Genomic DNA, 16,171 nt, shown 5'->3' on the forward strand with positions numbered 1-16,171 from the left:
TGGATTTAAAGAAAATATCGTACTCCTCGTTCACTTGCTGCTTGTGTATTCGGTGACAGTCTTCGTGCTTTCGCTGACTGCATGCTTTGCAACTGCACCTGGCAGAAGCAGCCGTACAGCAGTTTGGATTTCGCGGGAACTCATTGTCGACTTCTTACCGTACTTTGTCAGGCGATATGCCTCCATAGCTATGCGCTCGAAAATGTCGCTAACGAAAGAGTTCGTGATACCCATGGCTTTGGTTGTAATTCCAGTATCTTGATGACCTTGCTTCAACACTTTGTGGATGTACAGTGAATAACTTTCCTTTCTCTTCACTTTCTTTTTCTTCTTATCGGCTGCAACACCAGATTTCAATGTACCAGCTTTCTTCTCTGCTGTAACATCACGAGAAGGTTTATGTGATTTCGCCATGACTCTACAAAGATTCCCCCTCTGCTACACCACACTATTCGATAGCCTTCGAACTTTGGAATCACACTGTAACATCGCAAGCTTGCAACATAAAACTGGCTCTGGCGCCAATTTTCGGGGCATGCACTGACGATGTATAATATTTCAACTCGAGGTCAAAATCCTTGTTCTCTGATTATTTACTTGTGGAAGTTTAAATCCAAAGATTACCAGGTCAACATAAATGTTGTGATTGGTGGATTCCGATCCGAGCTAGCAACGAAGTTATCACTTATGACACTTTGACAATTTCGGATCCACTTTTAAGAAATCTAATAGATGTTCAAGACGAAAAAAATACCTTGCCCATTTGGCCCCGAACACACTAAGCGGTTTCAAAAGAGTCGGTTTTTGTGTCCAACAAAAAGAAAGAAGATATTTTTTGCCACACTAGTGTTCGTTTCGGTCTCCACTACGCAGAATAATGTGTTTAAACTGGAAACGCGCACATTTCGATGCATTTGCGACTTTCCTCAACATTAACTGATCACCTGAAACGCAAAGAGAAATATATAGAGTATATATGGAACGAATGTTTTGGTCAACGTTTTCAAAAGCCTCCGTTTTCACTTGTCTTCGGAGAAAAGGAGCGTTTTCAAAATGCTTTTAAAACTGTTGACGGAAGTCTCCGTGTTCATAAGCAAAAACGCAACCAAAGCTATGCCATTTCGAACTACAACGCCTCATTAGTGTAGATGTGCAACTTTTATTTAGCTGGTTTTAGCTTAGCTCAACGTCATTTCTATGTACACTCTACAAAAGAACTCATTATGAGTCGAGTAGTTAAAAAATTCAACATCCCTTTCAGAGAGATCCCCCCGGGTATTTGAAATGTTGAAGATTGGCTCGTTTAAATTTACTTTCAGTTTAGATTTCCATCCCACCTTGGCAAGTTTAAATTACTTTCTCCTTGGGCACATACGACAGTCGAATGCCCGGGGATTGCTCGGGGGGAAGACCAGCGTTGTTGAAGATTCGATAACTGACCAGAGCAGCTCACGCTTACTTATCCCAAACAACAGCAGAAGCTGACTACGTAGACTATAGATGTGTTGATTAGTCCAACCGTTCTGAAACAGTTCATTTTACAGCCGCAAAAATAATTAAATAAAAGCTTATCACACATCTCTAGAGACACTGAAACACAAACAACAGTTTGAATTTGGGTCAACACGAGATGGATGTTATTAAAATCAGGAACGGGGAACGGGAAACCAAGAACAAGAACTGGGACCGAAAGTACGGTGGTAATCCGCATAACAGTTTAAAATGGCGGATAACAACACGGAAAAAGGGTCTGAATAGAAGACTGTCATTCCCGGCTCCCCGTTTCCGGTTTCTTGTTCAACGTTCGCCGCTCAGCGTCCCCCGTTCCCCGTACTCCGTTCTGCTATCTGCGCTCCCCGTTCCTGTTTTTAGTAACATCCACACAAAAACAAAACTTTTGAATGCTTGACAAAGTTCCCATTGATCCACAGCAGGCAATCAAGCGAGAATCACCCTTCACCGATGAAAAAGATCTGATTCTGAGCCTGTTTGAGGTGAGATTAAATATTCTTGTGACAATCTTCTGTGCACGAGTCACGAAAGTGGTATATTCTTTATGATATTGTCTCTATCTGGTTCCAAAAGAAAACAGATGTTTACATTGTTGTTTTGTAAAGGATATGAGGCGGAAAATGTGGTCTTGCCAACTTTGTGCCCACAACCAGTGCGCGGTTCTGTGTGCCTTTACGGTTGAGTATATTTCTGTAGCCATTGCAAATGTGTTTTGCCGTCTGATGCCTATCTTAATGCTTTTCAAATCATTATTCAGAGGAGGAAAACTGCAAATACCCAGTCTGTGGAATGGAATGCAAGAGCAACATATTATAATTTGCCGTAGGATGTTGTTAGAAATTGCACAGACCGACGATTACTACAAAATGTTGCAGCCATTAATGATTACAAAATGCGTGACTCGATTTTGTCACAAATTTCTGCAATGCGTATTACAAAATGCATTTATTCTTGCAAAATGCCGCAACTGTTATTATAAAATGCTCGTTTCCCCCTCAATAACTTTCGTTGTAGCTCTGAAGTCCTTAAAACTGGTGTGAGCGGTGAAGATCACTTTTTAGTCCTCTTGCAATTTTTCCAAGAGGTTAACCCTTTAACTTCCATGAGTGACCAAGACAGAATTTCTCTTTACAATATCAATACAATGTCAAGCAGACAAGCGATGAGAATAAAAAAAATATATCAATTACGGGATTATAAGTTGATCCAATACTAAATTTTCCAAACCATCATCACAAGAACTGTATGGGAGACAGTAAATAGAATTAGTAATGAGATCTTAATGATACCCTGTGAAAAATGTGTTCGTATCATCATTGGTGATATTACTTCTCTTTTCTGTTAGAGGTTTTTTTTTAACAAACAGAAATGAGGAAAAAGAACGTCACATATGTTAAAACATTTTTAGTAATTTGATTATTGTTAGTACTATTATCATTGTTATTATTATCATCATTATTTTACAGAACAAGATCGTAATTTGTCTTCACCCGAGTTAATTTTCTCCAATCTTTGTTTTGCGGGAATTCTTTTTTTTCAGATTCTTGATTTTGGTTTCGTTTGTCACACTATCAGAAATAACACCGAAAGAGACACGATTTATTTTTGCAAGGTAAGAAGAAGAATGAACAGGAGTAATAATCTTCTCTCGTCTCTGAAAACTGAAATATTTAGGACCGAAACTCGGTGAAATCTCTATGATAGAGCATCCAGCTTTTCAAACAATCTCAGAAGTAGAGAAAGATTCCATTTATCTCATCTCAGTCTACACTGGTAATTATTGCTACTATTACTGTTATTGTTTTTTAAAATTTATTTACACTAGCTATTTTCATAAATCTTTGTTTTGCAGTGAGTTTCTTGATTTTGGTTTCATCCATCAAACGATCAGGATACTGAACTCGGAAACTTTGCATTTTTCAAAAGGTAAGCAGCTTAAAAAAACTAATTCATTTATACTCTATCTCTCTAAACCCTGACATATTTCTAAAATAAGCTTGCTGAAATTTGGAGATTTTTAAGTGGGGTAAATGGGGTTGAACGTAAAATGACAGAAAACTTAGCCGTTAGACGTAAAAATCGACAAATTTCAACCAAGAGTCGTAAAAAACTAACCGTGAAAATTTTTCTCTAGCCGTAAAATGTCCCAAATTTCAAACAATGACCGTAAAAGCTCATCGAGACCCTCTTAAAGCTAGTGACGATTTGGAGGCGCAGTGATTTTTTTATCGTTCAAATCAATATTTTGTTTTTCACACGCGTGACTCTTGCTATTTGCATTAATCTTTCTTCTACGGGTTTTATTTCAGTTTCTTGTTTTTGGTTACGTATGTCACGCGATCATCACATGGCAGATAAAATTTTAAGAGCAAAAAAATTATGATGAAAATGCACAAACCTCTATCTTTTTCTATGCACGTTGTAAGACTAAGTGTAAAAGCGGAGATATTGCAGACATGACTTTTAAACAATTCTCCTTTTTGGATCAGTCAAGTCCTTACTTTGTAATATCACTATTTATCATATGGCTGGCAGCACCCGTAGGCAATACGAAGCGAATCCTTACTTCTAATATACTACCCGAACAGGCAACACGGGCCCGTCTTGCCCGCTTGGGATCACCCTCTTTGATCCCGGGTGAGAAAGCAAGTTCTTAATTTTTGGACAATGTCAGCGATGGATTCGCAAAAAGCGGCAGTACACAGTGAACTTTGACGTGCTTTCTTTCCCAGTTCTTGAAATGAATTTTGGACAATGTCAGCGATGGAGTCGCATAAAGGCAGAAAACAGTCAAGTTTGACTTGCTACAAACACAGTTGGCTTTCTTTCCCAGTTTTTTAGATAAATAAGTAATTTTTTAGTTTTGTCCAAGCGAAATATATTTTTGCCATGCAGTAAATCCTTTATTGACCAAGCATGTTCGGTCAAGAAGGCTGAATATTAGCTTCTTTAGCGTTTTTTATGGACCTCCACGATCTTCAAAAACGCGAAATAAAAAAATAAAAAAAAAAAGATAACTCGGCGAATATACAGCCATCATCACCTCACGCGTGGACAAGAACGTATATTTATTTGCATTTATCATTGACAGGTTAAGTTTTCTTTCAGTTTCTTGCTTCTGGTTTCTTTTATCAAACGACAAGGATACTGTTTTCAAAGGTGAACGAACTGTCTTTCTCTGCGTATAGTTCTATGGGTGCCACGCGTTAATTTTCATTTTTATTAATGAGTGTATATTATCATTCTGTCAGACAAATATTGGGAGAATCAAGCTCTAGGCGTAACTAAAGTAGTTCGAATATTCAGTGGCCTGTTACGTCGCATGTCAAAAAACAAAATTTCCTATCGTTTAAGAAGGCTCCATAGGGTTTTCTGCTTAATTTTGGTGCGTGCGCCAGCGTAATGTTTTTCTTAAAAAATGTTTATGTTTTCGCTCTTCAAGGTCACTAAAAGCCATCAGAAGGGCAGTGAACAAGGTTCGGACCAGTGTTTGCTGTAGTAAAAATTGTAAAAATGATTTTCGATATTAAGCTAATGCTCCACGAAGGGAGGCGCTCGCCAGTGATAGTTTGGCTGTGCCTCTTATTTTATTCAATTTGCTTCGTTGAAATCTAAAAATTTTCACAATTAGGAAAATTTGCCCTGCCGATCATTTAAAAGCCGAAAAAATATGAGTTTCAAAGCCAGTTTCCTAGCTATTTGCAATTTTGTGTTTTTTTCCTCTATATCCAATTTGGTCCTATGAATTTATTTTATAAACATTCACTAGGAAGGCACAAATATGTTTAACGGTTCCACCGAAGGAAACGCGATAAATCTAGCTCGAAAGATCCCTGTTTTCTTTGCCGCAAAACATTATGTAATTGAATAAAACTTCACCAAGATAAATATCTGAGCAAGCGTAAACTTTCTAATATGTCGCGGTATCTGTCGCCTTTTGGCAATCTTTCTCACGGTGTTTTCTGTTCCGTTGACCTCTTTTCCAGGCGTAGAAGGCCCATGAACATAACGGGTGCAGTTGCTGCAAATCCTTGATTCCATCACATCAAAACTGTATCGTATTAGACTGTTTTTAACAAACCATTTCAGATGACAAACGTGCGATTGTATCGAGCCGCCATGTTTGTTTGCAAGTTGACACTTTTAAGGTTCTCGCTATGTTCGTACCCAGATCTCGCGCGGTCAAAAAACCTTACAGAGCCTCCTTAGGAAATGATATTCAACAAAGTATTATAGGCGTCGAAAATAAATTTCACTGTATGCCTGCCCAAAGTGAGGCGATGGGGCGGTTGAAAAAAATAATACAATAGTGTTCTGTGACAGAAATTAAACTACCAACCCAATGAATTCAAAAAACGAAGTTTTAAATCTGACATACTTTTGATAAATTTTACCTGAATTACTTACGCGTAGATAAAACATCAGCAGAAGGAATCATTATTAATATGGACCAGTTTGAAGTTGTTTAATTATCTTTTTTCCGTCTAAGAGACGGGTCATTATTGATCGCCGGGGGATGGGGGACAGAGGATTTTGGAAGGGATCACATGATTCACAGAACCATGGTGGGAAGTCAACTGAATGTTATCGTAAAGCAACATACCCCCCCTCCCGAAGTAAAGTTATTTCCAGAACTTGGTATCCAATGTGACACTATTACGAGCGAGAGATATGGGTGGGTGTCGACGAAAACTGTGGAGGGGGGGGGGAGTTACGGGAATGTTACGCTTAAACCAACAAGCTTTTATGGAAAGTGGGCGTTCTGCCTGAAAAATAGTTGCACGAAGATGGCTTCCAAAAGCCATCATCTAATTTAGTTATTCAAGGTTTCTTTATTTTTTACTTATTTCATTTCAGGAAGGCATTCTGTAAGACACAAAAGAGCGATGAATAGCACGCGTGAAATCCTAGCGAAGATCAAAATAGGCTTGGATGTTGCTACATATCTTCTGAAGACTGATCGTGGTATACAAGCCTCTGATTTGTGTGATGAATGTGTAATCTTACTCAACAACCTAGACTCTGATATTAATGGCCTTGATGTCTCTGAGGTAATATTTAATGCGTACTATGCAATCTCTGGTTACACAAATGCAAGAAGTTACACCATTAAACTTATTGACATATTCTACAATGCTGGAATATCAATGAAAGAACTGGGAGACAAATATATACAAAGAAGTAGGTTTGCAGAAGCCAAGAAACTTTTTGAAAGCGTAGTTGCGATCAATAAAACAATTCGCCTTAAAAGTGAAGAAGCAATCGCTTATGGCAGGCTAGGATGTGTGTTTGAATCACTCGGTGAATATCAGAAGGCTAAAGAATATTACGAGAAAGCACTTGTTATCGCAACACAAATTGGCGATAGGGAAGGAGAAGTAACACAGTACGAGAACCTTGGATGTGTGTTTAAATCACTCGGTGAATATCAGAAGGTTAAAGAATATTGCCAGAAAGCACTTGCTATCGCAACAGAAATTGGCGACAGGGGAGGAGAAGGGAGATGCTACGTGAACCTTGGATGTGTGTTTGAATCACTCGGTGAACATCAGAAGGCTAAAGAATATCACGAGAAAGCACTTGCTATCGCAACAGAAATTGGCGACAGGGGAGGAGAAGGGACATCTTACGTGAACCTTGGATGTGTGTTTGAATCACTCGGTGAACATCAGAAGGCTAAAGACTATATCGAGAAAGCACTTGCTATCACAACAGAAATTGGCGACCAGGAAAGAGAAGAGGCATGCTACGGGAACCTTGGATGTGTGTTTGAATCACTCGGTGAATATCAGAAGGCTAAAGAATATCACGAGAAAGCACTTGCTATCGCAACACAAATTGGCGACAGGCAAGGAGAAGGAAGACAGTACAGGGACCTAGGAGCTCTGTTTGAATCACTCGGTGAATATCAGAAGGCTAAAGAATATTACGAGAAAGCACTTGTTATCGCAACACAAATTGGCGACAGGAAAGGAGAAGTAACACAGTACGAGAACATTGGACGTGTGTTTAAATCACTCGGTGAATATCAGAAGGTTAAAGAATATTGCGAGAAAGCACTTGCTATCGCAACACAAATTGGCCACAGGGGAGGAGAAGGGAGATGCTACGGGAACCTTGGATGTGTGTTTGCATCACTCGGTGAACATCAGAAGGCTAAAGAATATTACGAGAAAGCACTTGCTATCACAACAGAAATTGGCGACCAGGAAGGAGAAGAGGCATGCTACGGGAACCTTGGATGTGTGTTTGAATCACTCGGTGAATATCAGATGGCTAAAGAATATCACGAGAAAGCACTTGCTATCGCAACAGAAATTTGCCTCAGGAAAAGAGAAAGCATATGCTACGGGAACCTTGGATGTGTGTTTGGTTCACTCGGTGAATATCAGAAGGCTAAAGAATATCACGAGAAAGCACTTGTTATCGCAACACAAATTGGCAACAGGCAAGGAGAAAAAACACAGTACGGGAACCTAGGAGTTCTGTTTGAATCACTCGGTGAATATCAGAAGGCTAAAGAATATCACGAGAAAGCGCTTGCTATCGCAACAGAAATTGGCCACAGGAAAATAGAAAGCACATGCTACGGGAACCTTGGATGTGTGTTTGGTTCACTCGGTGAATATCAGAAGGCTAAAGAATATCACGAGAAAGCCCTTGTTCTCGCAACACAAATTGGCGACAGGCAAGGAGAAGGAAGACAGTACGGGAACCTAGGAGCTCTGTTTGAATCACTCGGTGAATATCAGAAGGCTAAAGAATATTACGAGAAAGCACTTGCTATTGCAACAGAAATTGGCGACAGGAAAGGAGAAGGGAGATGGTACATGAACCTTGGAACTGTGTTTCTATCACTTCGTAAAAATAAGGCGGCTAAGGAACATTTTGACAAAGCCCTTACCATCAGTACAGAAACTGGCGACAGAAATTGTGAAGGATGTTGCTACGCAGGCCTTGCAGATGTGTTTTATTCTTTTCATGACTACCAGAAGGCTACAGAACTATACGAAAAAATGCTAACTATCAGCATGAGCGTTGGTGATAAGAAAGGACAAGGATTGAGTTACCTAAAACTTGGAGATGTTTCTCTATCGCTTGGAAATTATGACCAATCGGAGAAATTCTTTGACAAAGCGCGCTCGTTGAGCAGCAAAATTGGAGACAATATGAATTACTTTACGAGCCTCTTCGGTATTACTCGGGTAAAGATGTCGCAATCAAAGTTAGAGGATGCAATGCTGTATCTTCGTCAAAGTATTGAAATTTATGAAAAGTTGCGAAATTTTCTCAAAGGAAACGATGAATTTAAAACGTCTCTCTTGGAACAGTACGGTAATTTCCCCTACAAGTTGTTGAGTGAAATGCTGCGTGCCAACGGACGCCTGCGAGATTCTCTCAATGTGGAGGAGCTGAGACGTGCTAGAGGCCTTGCAGAATTAATGGCGGACAAACTCTTAACTGAAAGCCACATCTCAACTGATTCAACATATCGGCCTGGGATCGAGAGCATTGTGAGTAAAGAGAGCAATTGTGCTGTTTTGTACATTTCATATTGTGAACGACATGTTCATCTGTGGGTCTTAAAAGCAAATGGACACATTGACCATCGAGTGAGCCCCGAAATGAAAATCGACACCCTCATTGCTGTATTCGTTTGCGATGTGGAGGATATTTTTAAAAAGAGTGCCTCCAGTTTCGGAATTTTACTTAATGAGAATTGTGAAGATCGATCTCTAGGTGACGATACTTCCTTGTCTCCTCAAGAACAGAGCCGAGCACCTTTGCAAGGTGACCAAATCAAACGGAACGAAAGTATTCTTCAGTTATGCTATGACCAAATTATCGCTCCTGTAAAAGATTTACTTACAGAACCTGAAGTCATCATTGTACCTGAGAGATGTTCCTACCGAGTCCCTTTTGCTGCCTTACGGGATGAGCCAGCAGGAAAGTATTTATCAGAAACCCACAGAATCCGCATCGTCCCTTCTCTCACGACTCTCGGGATCATCCAGGAATGTCCAGTGGACTACCACAGTCAGACCGGTGCACTGGTAGTGGGTGATCCTAAGGCTGGCAAAGTGCAATACAGAGGACGTACTCTGAACTTGGAACCATTGTCCGGTGCAAGAAAGGGAGCAAAAATGGTTGGTCGACTCCTGGGGGTTCAGCCTTTGTTAGGAGAACACGCAACAAAGCAGGCGGAACTTCACGCACTTCATTCAGTGAGTCTAATACATCTTGCTGCTCATGGTCATGCCGACAGAGAAGAGATTGCCCTTACCCCTAATTGTGCTACGAACGGTATTCCACAAGAAGAAGACTACCTTTTGACAATGTCCGACATTTCAAAGGTTAAGCTGCGTGCTAAAATGGTCGTACTTAGTTGTTGTCACAGTGGGCGTGGAACCTTCAAACAGGAGGGAGTCATTGGAATCGCCCGCGCATTCCTAGCATCTGGTGCACGTTCAGTGTTGGTGGCATCTTGGGCCCTACAAGACGAAGCAACAGAGCAGCTCATGAATCATTTCTACGAACACCTGGCTGCTGGAGAAAGTGCCAGTGAGTCCCTTCATCAGGCCATCAAATGGTTGAGAAGCAACGGCTTCACTGAACCTCGCCAATGGGCTCCATTTGTACTTATGGGAGACAACGTGACATTTGACTTACAGAAATTAAGGTAAGCTTATTTCTGATGACTGATTTTGTAGAAGTAACATTATCCACCATTGCTTGTGAAGAAAAAAATTGTGTGACTATAAGATTTAATCTTATGCACAAAGAGCACATTCTGATCATAGTTCAGTAGGATTATTTCAGTCTGTAAGAAATTTAACATTTAAGCCATTGGTCAATGCGTGCAACAACTGCTATCTGAGAAAAATTAATTGATAGATAAATAGATTAATCGATTTATTGATAAATGTATGAATACCGTGGCCAATTTTAGTCAATTTCGTCAAAGCGGAAATCAGCTCGGCGGATTTGACGATTTTGACGAATATTCGCCATTTTCGTTACTGCATGCATTTTTGGACATATCTCACTTATGATCTTTACTCAAAATGTTTGTTTTAGGCAAGAAAGAGCCGACAGAGGACGAGAATAAAGGAGACAAGGGACAGAGTGGCAACTGATCCTGGACAAACACTCTTCCTCCCTCTCGAAGAAAACTGGTGATACCTTAGGCAAAAACTTTTAAATCTGCACCGCTATTTTGCATGCTTTTTTTTTAACACGGCCCAGCTGCTTAGCAGATGATGCAATTCGCCCAAAAGTTGTATTATGTTTACCAAGAAGGAACAAAGATGATCACACGATTCAAAAATTGAAAACAGGAAATATTAGGTGAATTTTTCACGTTGCGAAAATTATGAAATTGTTTCTTTTCACTTGAGGTCACAAAAATTGATTGACCTTTTTATTTTCCTAAGATTTGATTCTTAATTCTCGTTACCAGCTTCCATAATTTTCTCTCTAAATTGATAAGGAGAATCAGTTCGGTATTATGTCAGGAAACATAAAAAAAAAGAAATCGCTCCCACATTGATAAGTTTTGTACTCTGATTTGTTACCAGATAGGTATCGTGTAGATAGTTTTGTATGGAGAATTCACATGTAAATCTTATCAAGGCGTTAAAGGGCGAAAGGTGAACGTATTTGTTCATTTATTGAACCTAAACAGTAATATAATACTAACAATAATAATGGTAAGAGCCGTAGAGCGCTTTTCAATTGAGAGTCATAAAACCAAAACCAAATTAATAACAACGACCAGTCGGAAGAAGAGAAAATGTTCTTGTGATCGATATCTTTTCTCCTTAAAAGGTTTTACAAAAAGCGCGGGAAAACGCGAGCGACCAAGTCGTAATTGGCTTTAGTTTTGCATCTGATTGGTTGAGAGATTAGGAGACCTGGACCAATCACAAAGTGAAATAATGCGAAAACAAAACAATCCTGGATTACATTCGGCTTTTAATTGAAAATTGCTCCAAGAGTAATAATAAATAAAACAACAAAAGAGAAAAGGCGTTAGATTATACTTTTTGTCTCACAGATTAAATAGAGCCAAACAAGTTTAACCAATATAGAATGACAGGTAAAGCACCTAAAAGGCTGAAACTCTGAGACGATTTAGGAAGAAATTGAGGTTGTAACTGTAGCTTTATATTTTTGTTAAAGATCGGCGTAAAAGACACGAATTCTAAACTTACAATGCAGTCGGTGGAGGAATTCTCTGTACTCCCTCCCAGTACCAAAACCTCGCCCCAAAGTCGTCGGTACACGAGACAAACGCTGCTCCTGTGGGGAAGTGTGTGATGCAGCGAATGTGGTTGTTGTGACCTAAAGAAAGAAAAAATACACAACTGGAATATTAGTACATTCAGTCCGAGGTCCAGAGTTACGTTTTATCTTTGTAGTTCCACTTGGCTGGTCTTTTCAACGTCCTGTGGGGCGCACATGAAATGAACGAACTTTCCACGTGCGCTCGTTTCACAACAAGGATTTTATGTACAAGAAAGCCCGGGGCGCATGTGGAAAGAACAAACTTCTCACGTACGCTAGTTCCAGAACGCGGTTTTATTAAAACGAAATCCCGTTGAGCTGACATCGGCAATTTTACTTCCACATTTCGATGTAATTTTATGGCGCTTAGGTTACAACTTTCAATCCGCGCATGTTGACAAACTGCGATCTTTAAGCAACTTTATTGCTACATGTCGCCGCGATCCATCTCGATTTGAGATGCAACAAGCGAAACAAGCCATGGGTCGAACCATTATTTTTCTAGAAGGGGTGTTTGAGAAATTTTAATTTCTTCTGCTAAATTTTTTTCAAACATATACGTCTCCGCAAACCTCCCTGTCTAGTGAGCCCCTTTCCTAATAGCCCCTTTCTCTAATAACCCTCCTCTTCTGATAAGCCCCACATCTAAACAGCCCCTCTCTAATATACCTCCTCCCTATCATGTCCCCTCTCTAACAAGTCTCTATTCGCCCCTCTCGAATAAAATCCTCTCTTAAGTAAGCACCCATCTCTATAAGCTTCTCTCCTTACAAGCTTTCCCTCTTTAATAAGCTCTCCCTCTCTAAATATCTCCCTTCTTAGTAGGTACTCTCTCTGGCTATAAGCCCCTCCTTCTAACAAGCTCCCCCTCTCTAACAAGCTCCCTTTCTCTAATTATCTCACCTCCTTAAAAAGTGCCCCTCCCTGATAAGCCTCTTTCTCTCACATTCCCCTCTCAGTAATAGGCTCCCCTCTCTCCCACTCATTAGAACGTCTCCAACATTTACACCATCGAATCTAAAGAACAACAAACATCATCAAAATGAACTCACAAAAATCCTCGGTATTGTTGAAAACAATCTGTGTCCTGTAGTTTTACATTGTGGCGCCTCGGTACATGCTTAGAAACTTCCCTGGAAAAGAAATCAAACGAGTTAAAAACATTCTCTATTGGATTATAACCGACTGCTGAAATAGCTTCTTGATGCTGCACTTAGGACACATTCTGTACTCTATGGAAAAGTTAAACGTTGGAGCCCTTACATGAGCATTTATATTGTCCACACTATATTTCCCTTAATAATGCCAAGGAAAATTTGTTTTGATCATCAGGAGCTTGTTACATTAGTGATCATTTATCTTATTCTCATGACCTTTACATTTGATTCAATGGTAATACTGTATGGAGAATTTAAAAGCCGGTCACTCTGAGGGGTTTCAGAGGTAAGGTAGAATCACAATAGAAAACAAGAAAGCGCGGTGGCCTCATGGTTAGTGCGCTTGACTCTGGATTGAGTGGTCCGGGTTCGAGACCTGGCTGGGGTGATTGTGTTGTGTTCTTAGGCAAGACACTTTACTCTCACAGTGCTTCTCTTCACCCAGGTGTACAAATATGCTGGGGGTAACCCTGCGATGGACTAGCATTCCATCCAGGGAGGAGTAGCTCCTACTACTACTCCTAGCCACTTCATGCTGAGGGAAACCGGAATTATGCGCCGGCCCCGTCGGCCTCTTGGGCTTTACTTTCACTTTTTACATAAAAGTTAATCGTTTTAAATTTTTTACCAGTTGAGAGTTATTTCATTTTTAAAATTACTCTTGTAAAAACTAATTTATCAAATTAACTCGTTATATTATCAAATCGCGAAGAACACAATTCTATTCGATATCGTTGGTGATGCCTTTTAAGCGGTAGTATATAACCACGAGTGCCGGCAAAGGTGTCAGTTACCGAGAAATCGGTACATTGAGTCAGTGAGACAACACATCTTGAATTTGATACAGATAATTTAGTAGTTTTTAGCAACAAATCTTGAGACAGCTTTTTACAATGTTGTGTTAACGTGTGTAGACATACCATGTATCAGATTTTTCAAAATATCTGTATTCATTGTAATTACTGATCGACTGTGGGTCAATTGCGTTTATTTTATCCACTAACTTTGTCTCTATTGTTATTTTAAAAATTGTTTAATGCTGTCCTCGACTTTTGTAATGGCTTCCATCTAAACTATTTCATTCAAAACGATAAAATCTAAAGATGGCTTTTCAACACCATCATAAAAACCACCAAAGAACCTTTCTAAACTGGCCAGGGGGATAATATGCAAACACAAAATTCTTGCAATCTGTGTAGATATTCGGCATTACTAAAAGGAAAGCTAGCTCTTTTAGAAGATCAAAATTTTAGAAAACTTAATAAAGTGTAAAGTAGAAATCAATTTCTTTGAATTTTTCCGTATTCTGAATCAATGTCCAAATTTAAGCATTTGCACTCACTCCTTGTTTTTCGTATGCGGCATTCAGAAATTTCTATCGTTTCGCCTGTTTAGTGAATGTAAAACTTCAGCTCACTCCCCTTCCCTTCTCTCTTTAAAGAGGAAAATTAAAAGTAAAAGTTTAAAGAACCAATTTCCTTTCATTCGAGTGACTGGTATCCTAAGAAGCGTGGGGAACTGAGCTGCAAGGTAATGTTGCGGTCATCGACTAATCAAACGAAAGTCTTAAATTAGCATTTGGTTTTAATGAAGTGGCAGAGGAAACAGCGCAAGGTCTCGGCATTATTTTTATTTGAAATATCCCCAAATCTTCTGCTGTTTTCTAAGAATCAACAACGTGTGCATCTTTCATTACATTGTTCCAAACTCTGCAACACAGCGAGTGCCGTAAGACATGCATTTCAATAGCTGGGGTCACGTTACCAGAGGATTTTCTAAGTGAAACGCCTTTCTCTTTTATAAATTAAGTACAGTGAAAGCAAAGATAATACGAAATACAAAAGCTTATCATTTGATCTAAAGTCGACATCTTTTATCAAGGAACGGCTAGTTATTTCAACAATTTACAAGACTACAATGAAATGTCAAGTCATTGTCTTTGAAATGCAATTTGTTTAAGCATCTCTACCGCTTTAATATGTTGGATAATTTAAACCTCGGGTGAGTTAACAACAAAATAAACAACAGCAACATCTGTTGACTGGTTGATTACAGAATTACAAAGACTTAAGTCGATTGGTTTTGAAGAAGATATCGTACTCCTCGTTCACTTGGTGTCTGTGTATTTGGTAACAACCTTCGTGCCTTAGCTGACTGCGTGCTTAGCAAGTTCACCCGGCAGATCTAGCAAATCTAGCTTGAAAGATCCCTGTTTTCTTTGCCGCAAAAAATTACGTAATTGAATAGAACTTCACCAAGATCAATATCTGAGCAAGTGTAAACTTTCGAAGATGTCGCGGCAGCTGTCGCCTTTTGGCGAACTTTCCCACGGTGTTTTCTTTTCAGTTGACCTCTTTTCCAGGCGTAGAAGGCCTATGAATATTACGGGTGCAGTTTCTAGAAACCCTTGATTCCACCACATAAAAACTGAATTGTGTTAAATACCCTGGGAGCGAGTTTAGAGGCAGAAAGAAACTGCTCGGACACTAATATTTATTCATGCTGAAACTATATTTGTAAAGTTGTTTTATGATTTGTAAATATATATATATATATATAGTCCATCTCTGTAATATAACTTATGGATATTTCAATCAATGGTGGCTCACTGAAAGACATTATCACTCAGAGATACATAAATAAAGATTGCCTTGAGTAAAAAGGATTTCTTCCCCAAACGCCTTCAATGCGTTTCCCAAACGGAAACCTGAAACCAAGATTCCCCTTCCAGTCAATTCATTTCGTTTATTGATTAAATTTATTATTTTTATTACATGTTTTTCTAACAATTGAAGCAATTTATGTATTATTGTATTGTTCACTTTCTGACAATGCTTCGAAAAGAACAAAGTGTAGGTTTTTGTCGAGAGCCGAGGGTCGAAGGGAAATGTTAGGGGTCGACGGTTCAAAATATGCCAACGATTTATTTATTCAATCTTTATTATTACTTATTTTTCCTCGAGCGTAGCGAAGTTTATAAATTTGTCAACATTCGCGCCTGAATCACGCAAAACAAAACTTTGTTATTTATGGTGGCTGTTTCAGCGGTCAAGAGATCCTTATGGTTGTGGGTTTCGACAGCTGAAGCTTTTAAGAGAAAAAAATAAAACTTCAAAACATGAGCGAATATCGAGCTACCAGTGAGTTATCAGTGTCTCACTTTTCCCTCCTAACTGCATTGCAGTAGTAGTTTTGCGCCGCTTTTTTATATATGA

The 16,171-nt window shown here is 39.3% G+C and overlaps 3 protein-coding genes across 3 annotated transcripts; 2 read left to right on the top strand and 1 right to left on the bottom strand.

The window, feature by feature from the left end:
* Positions 1-30: 30 nt before the first annotated feature.
* LOC131777174 (histone H2B-like) lies at positions 31-414 on the bottom strand. Its single transcript, XM_059093409.2, has one exon. The coding sequence runs from the start codon at positions 412-414 to the stop codon at positions 31-33; it is 384 nt and encodes a 127-aa protein (XP_058949392.2).
* A 5,614-nt stretch (positions 415-6,028) lies between these two features.
* LOC131772788 (tetratricopeptide repeat protein 28-like) lies at positions 6,029-9,129 on the top strand. The gene is made up of 3 exons (XM_066161773.1): positions 6,029-6,077; positions 6,370-9,026; positions 9,103-9,129. Exons 1-3 carry the CDS (start codon positions 6,029-6,031, stop codon positions 9,127-9,129), a joined length of 2,733 nt encoding a protein of 910 aa, XP_066017870.1.
* On the top strand, positions 9,113-10,196 carry LOC136278223 (tetratricopeptide repeat protein 28-like). Its single transcript, XM_066161700.1, has one exon. It carries the CDS (start codon positions 9,138-9,140, stop codon positions 10,194-10,196), a length of 1,059 nt encoding a protein of 352 aa, XP_066017797.1. The 5' UTR covers positions 9,113-9,137.
* The last annotated feature ends 5,975 nt before the right edge of the window (positions 10,197-16,171 follow it).

The sequence above is a fragment of the Pocillopora verrucosa genome, chromosome 14, assembly GCF_036669915.1.
Source record: "Pocillopora verrucosa isolate sample1 chromosome 14, ASM3666991v2, whole genome shotgun sequence".
NCBI classification, from domain to species: Eukaryota; Metazoa; Cnidaria; class Anthozoa; order Scleractinia; family Pocilloporidae; genus Pocillopora; species Pocillopora verrucosa.